The sequence below is a fragment of the Mastomys coucha genome, unplaced genomic scaffold (assembly GCF_008632895.1).
Source record: "Mastomys coucha isolate ucsf_1 unplaced genomic scaffold, UCSF_Mcou_1 pScaffold5, whole genome shotgun sequence".
Classification (NCBI taxonomy): Eukaryota; Metazoa; Chordata; class Mammalia; order Rodentia; family Muridae; genus Mastomys; species Mastomys coucha.
The window spans coordinates 49,607,092-49,615,770 of NW_022196911.1; the positions used below are offsets into that span (position 1 = coordinate 49,607,092).

Below are 8,679 nucleotides of genomic sequence, written 5' to 3' on the forward strand. Positions count from 1 at the left end.
GACTGCACCCCAGCTGAGAGTGAGGTCCAAGTCAACAACAAACCAGAAAGGGGAACTGTTTTTTCCCTTATGACTGAAATATAGACCTTATTAGAAAATAATATTTGCAATCCAGTACAAGAGAACTTTAGAGTGCCTCTTGCCAAAAGTTGGCTCATACTGCTTGGGAACTGAGAATATGAACTGATGAACAGTGATGGCAAGTAGGGAAAATACCATGCTGACTAGCCCACAGCTGGTGAATGGGTCAGGAACTTTGCCCTGCCTAACCCCACTTCACCCCGCCCTACCAGCTGTAGAGCCAAGATCTTTCTTGTGTAGCCTCTGGTGCCTTGGAAAGTAGAACACTGACAGAGTCTACAACTTTTATCACAATGTAGGACTGTTGAAGGATCAGTTTCAAGCAGAGAGTCAGTCCATTTGGAGTTGAGGAGTAGGTGAATGCAAAATTAATTGGCATGGCATTTTAGCTAAATACTTTTGGATACTTTTGTTGTTGGATTCAACAACAAAACAATTCTTTTTGACTAATAAAATACAACTATCATTCAAGAAAGTGTAGTTCTAAACGCTGACCCAAATGAAGAGGGCACAGTCCCATTAATCATTTCTAACTATATCAATGATATATTCTACCCTAATGTCTCTGTATATTTTATTGGCTAAAGTTTACCTTACAAATGTTCACTTCCAATACCCTAGGGGTATTTAAAGAGAATGAGGGAGAGAGTAACATGTACAAACTACAAAAATCTATAGGTGTAGTTCTTATCCTTCAGAATTTTTGCCTTCAGCAAAAACTTGGCTTCTCTGGGTTCTTTACCTGATAGTGGGAGCTGAACTTTATTGCATAATTTCTTGATTATCTTGCCTTTTTTGTTGTTTTAGTTGTTGTGGTTCTAAACATAAACATACTATAAGACACACAAGAGTTCTTCTAACCACAGTTGTGTGCCACAAACCAATTTCTTCTTGGTAATCGGGGCTAGTCACTTATGACAATAGAATAACATGTTTGCTGCCTATTGGTGTTGTGGCTAGGGAGAAAAATGATTGTGTTCTCCTGGTAAAAGCATTAAGACTAACCAAGCAAAGTTCAGAATTGGTATGAAGCAAGCAAAAATACTATAAATAAATTGTTAGATTAAAGCACTGAGAATACTGGGAAAAACAGAAAGCATTGTTATATCTCTGTTGCCAATAAAAGGTGTTTCTTGATTGAAGGTAATGCAGTCTGCAGTGCCAGGTAAGAAAATGTACTCTGTAAGCTCATGATTGTTAGCAGTACTAGTAGAATCTAGAATATGTCTGTTTGGTGAGGACAAATAACTCCCTCCATGATAGAAGAGATCTATTATAAATTATGTGGCACCTATAGTTGTCTTGTCTCTTGAGAAATGCTAACATATTAGGAACTCAGTATTGTTCCTACTTCTGAAAAAATGGGTACTCAGATGTAATTTGAGCCCCATCTCATCTTCTCTTTCTTTGCTACCATACTCAGTATGTTTATAGTCTCACTGCACAAGCACTGTAGAAGCTTGGAAAAGAGACTGATGGATGTCTACTTTTGCCTTCTTAATTATTAAGAGCCTTCTCTGGGACTTGACAGATGGTTCAGCAAGTAAAGTGCTTTCAACTCAAGTATGAGGGCCTGAGTTTAGATGCGTAGCAAACATATGGCTGTCTAGATGTATGTTAATAGTCCCAGCATGGTGGGGTGGTAGTGGTATGGAATAGAGGGGATGAAGAAAGACGGGATCATAGGCCTTGGTGGACAGCCAGTCTAGCCAGAACAATGAGCTCTGGAATCCCTAAGAAACGCTGTTCCAGAAAATAAGCTGTAAAATGATGGAGCAAGACACTTACCGTCAAAAAAAAAAAAAAAAGACATCTACTGTCCACCTCTAGCCTGCATATGCATACACATAAACATCTGTACATACATACCGTAAAATAAAATAACAGCCTGCTCCACAGCAGATGCCCTTTTAGAATCTACATGAACACAGGTATCTTTAAATTCTGTGCTTGTTCTGAAAGGTGCTCATCTACATACCTCTTCCCAGACTACTTTGTTACCAGGCTTCTAATTCTGTTCTTTGAAATCCCTGACCATTCAAAATTAGTAGCTGTCTCTTTAGATCAGTAATTGTGGCCATCTGTTAATGAGAATAACAGTCAAAGAAAAAAATCAATAAAGTTATATATAAAGAACCAAAATGCATTATATGTGTTACCTCAAGTTCTGTTTCCTAGAAATAATTCATTTTCAGTTTCTGTAGAGGATTAGCATTCCTTGGAAGCATGGGTAAGAACCACAATAAATAAATGGCAAGAGTAACATAATGGCTTTCTTCATCTTAGTATCTGTTTTAATAGGTTGTGTAATTTAATAGGGTTAATTCAGCAACTAGTAGATCGCTCAGCAGTTAACACTGGCTGCCTTTCCATAGGACACAGGTTTGATTATTAGTGCCCACATGACAGCTCACAACCATCTGTAACTCTAGTTCCAGGATACCCAACACCCTCTTCTGACCTTTACAGGCACCAGGCATATGCACATGGCACACAGACATACATGCAGGGAAAACATACACACAATAAGAGTAAATATTTAAGAGTTAGTTCAAGATTCAAAATCCATGTGTGATGGAAAAACTATATTGGCCTATATAGGGATAAACTAGGTCAGTTGAGGTGGAAGTTGGAAGTTCATTGTTGTATGCTTTGGAGCTTATACTCTTTACTATTAATTAAAAGCACAGACTTAAAGAATAATGATGTTGAGTGGCCCTTGGGTCTGAGGAAGTTCAATGCCCTAGTGTGGGGGAGTGCCAGGGTGGGAAGGCAGGAATGGGGGTTTGGGGTAGGTTCCAAAGGGGAGACTTGGAAAGGAGATAACATTTGAAATGTAAATAAAGAAAATATTCAAAAAGAGAAAAAAAGAATAATGTTTTTTAAAGGAAAAACAGAATCAGTTTAAGTTTAGAAAAGAAGTTTATAAGTTTTAAAATATTAGGGAAATATTTAATGTCTTTAACAAAGTTACACCTAAATACTTCTGAAATGTCATTTCTAAGACATAAAATTCTTAAGTTGCATAAAAAACCATATGGGGTTTTGAGATGTATATCTTTGCAAAGGTGTGACTGAAATGACATCAAAGTAGGAATTTTTTGTTTAGGGTTATGTGGTTACAAGGACTGAAAGCTTACTGAAATACTGACAGCTAGACACAATAGAAATTATATTTGAATAACAAAAGTCCTAGAAACAAGTCTACCTTCTAGCTTCAAATCCTTTCTCCCCCTGAGAGTTTGTGCTTTTATTTTGTGTTGGTTTGTTGCTTTCTATATAGCTCAGACTGGCCTTGAACTCTTTTTTTTTTCTTTTTTTCTCTTTTTTTTAAAAGATTTATTTATTTATTTTATGGGTATGAGTACACTGTAGCTATACAGATGGCCGTGAGCTATCATGTGTGTGGCTGCTGGGAATTGAACTCAGGACCTCTGCCAGCCCGCTCGCTCCGGCATAATACACTATAGCTGTCTTCAGACCCACCAGAAGAGGGCGTCAGATCTCATTATGGGTGGTTGTGAGCCACCATATGGTTGCTGGGATCTGAACTCAGGACCTTCGGAAGAGCAGTCAGTGCTCTTACCTGCCAAACCATCTCGCTAGCCCTAGCTTTGAACTCTTGATCCCCACCTTAAGTACCCCAAATGCTGGGAATATAGGTGGGTAACATTACACCAGGCTCAGCCTCAGGCATGTGTTAGGAAGGATGGTGCATGTGGCAGTCAGAGGACTGCTTTTAGTGTTGCTCGTCAGGAACCATCTCTTTTTCAAGATAGAGTCTCTTACTGAGACCTAAGGCTTTTCCAGTAAACTAGGATACATGGCTGACAGCAAACAGTAGGGACCCACTGGTGTCTGCCTCCTTGGCCCTAGGATTACCGGTGTGGAATCCCTGAGTCTGGAGATTGGGTTCAGGTCCTTACACTTGCTTTACAGACAGAGCTGTTTTCCCAGCTGAAGATGTTTTTGAACAGACATTTTATAGTAGTTGGAAATAGCACTGAAGAAAAGTCTATATAGGAAAACATCTCTGTCGGTTCAAACAGTGGGGAGTAAGCAAGTAGATGGTGGGCTGATGGGAGAGAAAGAAGCAAGCAAATAGGTGATGGAGAGATGGACAAGGAAGAGAGCCCAGTGGCTCGTGCACTAGGAAGTAAGGTGGAACTGGAGACACAAAGTTAGTTGCAGTTCTTATACCTTGGAAAATGGTGAATTATACTGTCCATCCATAGAGCCAGTAATAAATTCAAGTGCCAGTGGGCCTATGTCTTCTTCCCATGGTGAGATCCTAGCCCCTGAAGAAGAGCCGTCCCTGCAGAATGGAGACACACAACTGACTGGACATAGCCTGCTGTGTTTACTTCTCATCATTGGTCTATTTGTTAATCTTCTAGTTGGTTGTAGTGACAGTTCAGCCATGAGACTTGGACGGCTCTATGTTGAATTACAGTTTTACTGTGCTGTGTTTAACTTTGGCCAGCAGTTTATTTCCTTTGGACTCTTTGGGGTTGGACAAACATTGGAAGACATCCATAGGCCCTGTGTGATGTGTGGCCTGCCAACTGTGTGGCCCATCCATATAGCACAAGCCACTACAATGTGTAAGTATGGGGTAGAGAGATGGGAGAGAAAGAGGACAGGTTTGAGCACTATGAAGAGAAACAGTCTGGAGACATGAGGGTGGAAAGGAACAGCCAGATGTGAATAGCCCGTGATGCCACCAGAGGCCACAGTGAAGTCCTGGCCTGTGATGCTGGGGAGGGCCATAGCTGGGTCTATGGCAGTGCAACAGTAGGGGTCTGTGTCAATGTTCATGGGCCATATTACCACCAAAGGCCATGAAGACGTTCCAGGTCTGGGTTGCCACTTGGGACCATGGTGATATTCAAGCACTGCAGAGTGGGTCCTACACCTTGCCTGGATATCATACTAGGGCTGGCACTGGTGGCATGGGTGTAGGTGAGCCAGCCCCAAGGGCATGAGAGCTGCCCCACACTTGCTGACTGTGGCATTGGGTAAGCTGGTGGGTGGGAACAGTGCTGGGTTTTGAGTTGGCGTACCCCAACAACTATGAACTGCTGGAGCATATGAAGGGCCAGGGAGGGAGAGGCTGGTATATCTCTTGAGTTTTAGCGCAGCCTGATCGATATATGTAGTAAGTCCAGACCAGTTGGATATACATAGTAGCACAGGATTGGGGGGGGGAGCATATGCAGAAACTACTAGCAAAATAATAGCAAACTGAATCTAAGAATGTACTTAAAATACTGTGTTATCAGCATTAGACTTTCCCAAATATAGGGTTGGTTGTGCATCCAAAATCAGTTAATAAAACATACTATAATAAATGATATATAAAATAACCTGATGATTTAAGCACAGAAAACTATTGATAGAATACAAAACAAAGTGAAATTTGTAGACAAACAGGTAGCAACTTCCTAACCCTAATAAAAAAAAATGTATAAAAAATTTACTTTGTGGTCTATTTTTTTTTTCACTTATTTCCAACCATTTCCAATTAATTTTTGCTCCTGGTGCTTTACTGACTCTCTCCTTGGTTTCATAATTTTTATTTGCTTGTTTATTTTCATGTGTTCATGTGCCGCAGCTCACATGTGGAGATTTGAGGACAACTCGGAGGAGTTCTTTCCTTTCACTTCATAGGTCCTGGGAATTTAACTCAGTTTGCCAGACATAGAGTCAAGTCTCTTTTGTTTGGCCCTATTGCTGGCTGTTCTGTATTAATTAGCTAGTCATTTAAAAATTTAAAACGGAGGGGATTATGACCCCCCCCAATATAGTTTTACCTTTGTCACAAAAACAATTGGAACACGATATGTGGGCCTTTCTGGCCTTTTGTTGGCTGTGAGTTGTTGGCCTGTGAGTTGGTCCCATACTTTCTCTGGAATACCATTGTGTCTTGCAGTTTGATAACTTTTTTTCCACTTTTGTTTCAGTATAGTAGATTCTTGAAATTTCTGTGTAAATCTTTGGATTGTTATGTCAGACTTTAAATCATCTCTGGGATTTTTAAATTATTATTATTGTAACTGCACTGAATCTGTACAATTTGGAGGAAATGACTGTTGTGTTATTAATTGGATATCAGATGTTGCACATCTTACGTAAATGGATTCTAGTTTTTGTTATATTGCTTAAGGTAGTAATAAAGAATTGTTTTACTGTATAGCTATCTATAACAGATTTGATTATTTTGAACCTTTTAAATGTGTGAGATAAAAACTAGCACTTCTTCAGAACTGTAGTATTGTTGTTAAAAAGATTCATTTCTGTGGACAGTATTTAATGTCTTATGTGTCATGTGCTTGTTCAGTTGGCTTTTTTCTTACATACCCGCTAGATATGCTATGAGTCACAGTGTGTGCCACAATGCCCTGCCATTCAATTTTATTGAATTTTGTTAGGATTTTTATTATAAATTATTGGTTTTTTGTTTGTTTGTTTGTTTGTTTTAATATTATTTATTTATTTTTATTTGTATGGGTTCACTGTAGCTGTCTTCAGACATACACCAGAAGAGGGCATCAAATCCCATTACAGATGGTTGTGAGCCACCATATGGTTGCTGGGAATTGAACTCAGGACCTCTGGAAGAGCAGTCAGTGCTATGCTCTTAACTGCTGAGCCATCTCTCCAGCCCTTTAAATTATTTATACTAAATATTATATGCTATAAAATTGTGTAGTTATAATTTTGAGCCTTGTAAAAGTATATGCTGCTTGTTGCCTTATTTAAGCCCTGGTTCTAGTTCATTGGTAAACTTAAATAATTTCTCTTATAAATGACTTAGAATTTATTCTGAGTAGCCTTTTTTAACATTAGTATCCTTCCCCCTTCCTGTTTACTTCATGTAGAGGCAGCATTTTACTTTGCTGTATTTTTTTTATTTCATACATATGAGCATTTTGTCTACATGTATGTGTATATATATGTGTGTGTGTGTATATATATATATATATGTATATATATATATGCTTGGTGCCAGTGGAAACCACAAGAGGATGTCATATCCCTAGTACTGGAGTTAGGGAAGGTTGTGAACCACCATGTGGGTACTGATAATCAAACCCAAGTTTTCTGCAAGAGCAAAAAAGTGCCTTTAACCACTGACACTGTACTCATGTGGCTCACTTACACACATGTAGGAAAAACAATCATACATAAATACAAATAAATTTCAAAAAGCCAAATTTTCTAAAGTTCTAACAACTATCTAGGCCTCTTATGGAAAAATTAAAAAAAAATTATTCATTAAGTACAAACCTAAATGAAAGGTCATCTCAGATTATTAAAGGACACAAGTGTTAGAAACAGATCATTACTTACTTGGGTCTATTTTATATGTATTTGTTATTTCCCTCAAACCATTCAAAGTTTAAAAGATAAGGCTCAGAGTAATCAAAACTGTTTTAGATTGGTAGACTGTATAGTAGAACAGTTCGTATTACTATCTGAAGCAGTATAACAACTCTAAGACCCATTACATATTTCTATATCATGGTGCTAGTGTCTTAGATGATTCTCAAGTTTATACACGGTTCATCTTTGTGTCTCATGTGTTTGACAACCTTTTTTTTTCTGTTTTCACTTTTTTTTTTAAAAAAAAAACATTGACCTTCCTAAAGCTCAGTTTTTCTTTATTTCTTTCTAGTTTTGATTTGTTTAGAAATCTTTTTCTCAGATGAAACATATGGAGTACTTATCTTAGCATAGACTTACTTAAGGTTTTTTTTTTGTCCAGAAGTAGCTAATCTGGCAATTCCCTTTTTAAAAAACATCATTTTATTGTCTATCTGCATTTCTTCATTTACTAAAATGTTTTTTGTTTCTATATCTGTTATCTAGTGTAATCATTTACTTTTATAAAACATAATTATAATATATTTTGAATGTTTTTCTTTTAATTTAGTCTTGTTTAAGTTTTTAGAATTTAAGATTAGGTAAATAGCTTTCATAAACAATTATGGGGACTAAGTAAAGAAATTTTGGAAAAGGTTGTACACAGAATTGAAGTGAGATTTATTATATTTGAGCAATTAAGAAGAACCATTTATTTTGTTTTTGTTAGAAAAATCTCAGTAAGAGTATCAGAATTTCTCAGTTAATGTCTCTTGAGTTTTTATTTTTCCCATATTGACATACGTTATAACTTCTGCTAAAGAAATTGTTTTTCTGTTTTTATAGTTTTGGTAAGCAGTTTGGAGGAAAAAGAGGATGTGATTGTCTTGTATTAGAACCTTCAGAAATGATTGTGGTAAGATGCTGAATTGCTTTTTTGATATGCTTCAGTTTCAACTCTAAATGTGGTAGGCTTTCAATACCCAAGAGAGTTTCCTTTCCATGACCTGTGATGATATTTAAATAACATCAGAACCATGTAACACTTTTATCTATTATTTTATCTCTAACACTTCTATGGAGGTTGAAATAATGTCTAACATGAGAATACAAATAACATGTCCCAAATATGGTAACCTGTTCCACCAGAAAATTAAAAAGCAGGCTGTGTGTGTGTGTGTGTGTGTGTGTGTGTGTGTGTGTGTGTGTGTGTGTGTGTGTGTGTGTGTGCGC

The 8,679-nt window shown here is 37.5% G+C and overlaps 1 protein-coding gene across 13 annotated transcripts in view; it reads left to right on the forward strand.

Moving 5' to 3' along the window:
- Rapgef6 (Rap guanine nucleotide exchange factor 6) overlaps nt 1–8,679 on the forward strand; it is a 176,724-nt gene that overhangs the window by 42,091 nt on the left and 125,954 nt on the right. For 12 of the 13 annotated variants that reach the window (XR_004113774.1, XM_031354886.1, XM_031354887.1 and 9 more), the window contains exon 5: nt 8,293–8,362. The exons of the other annotated variant lie outside the window; for it this stretch is intronic. Coding sequence is in view for 11 of the 12 variants with exons in the window: in XM_031354886.1 (XP_031210746.1) it covers nt 8,293–8,362 (70 nt within the window). In the remaining variant the exon portion in view is untranslated. The remainder of the gene's footprint in view (nt 1–8,292; nt 8,363–8,679) is intronic. 13 annotated transcript variants of the gene reach the window in all.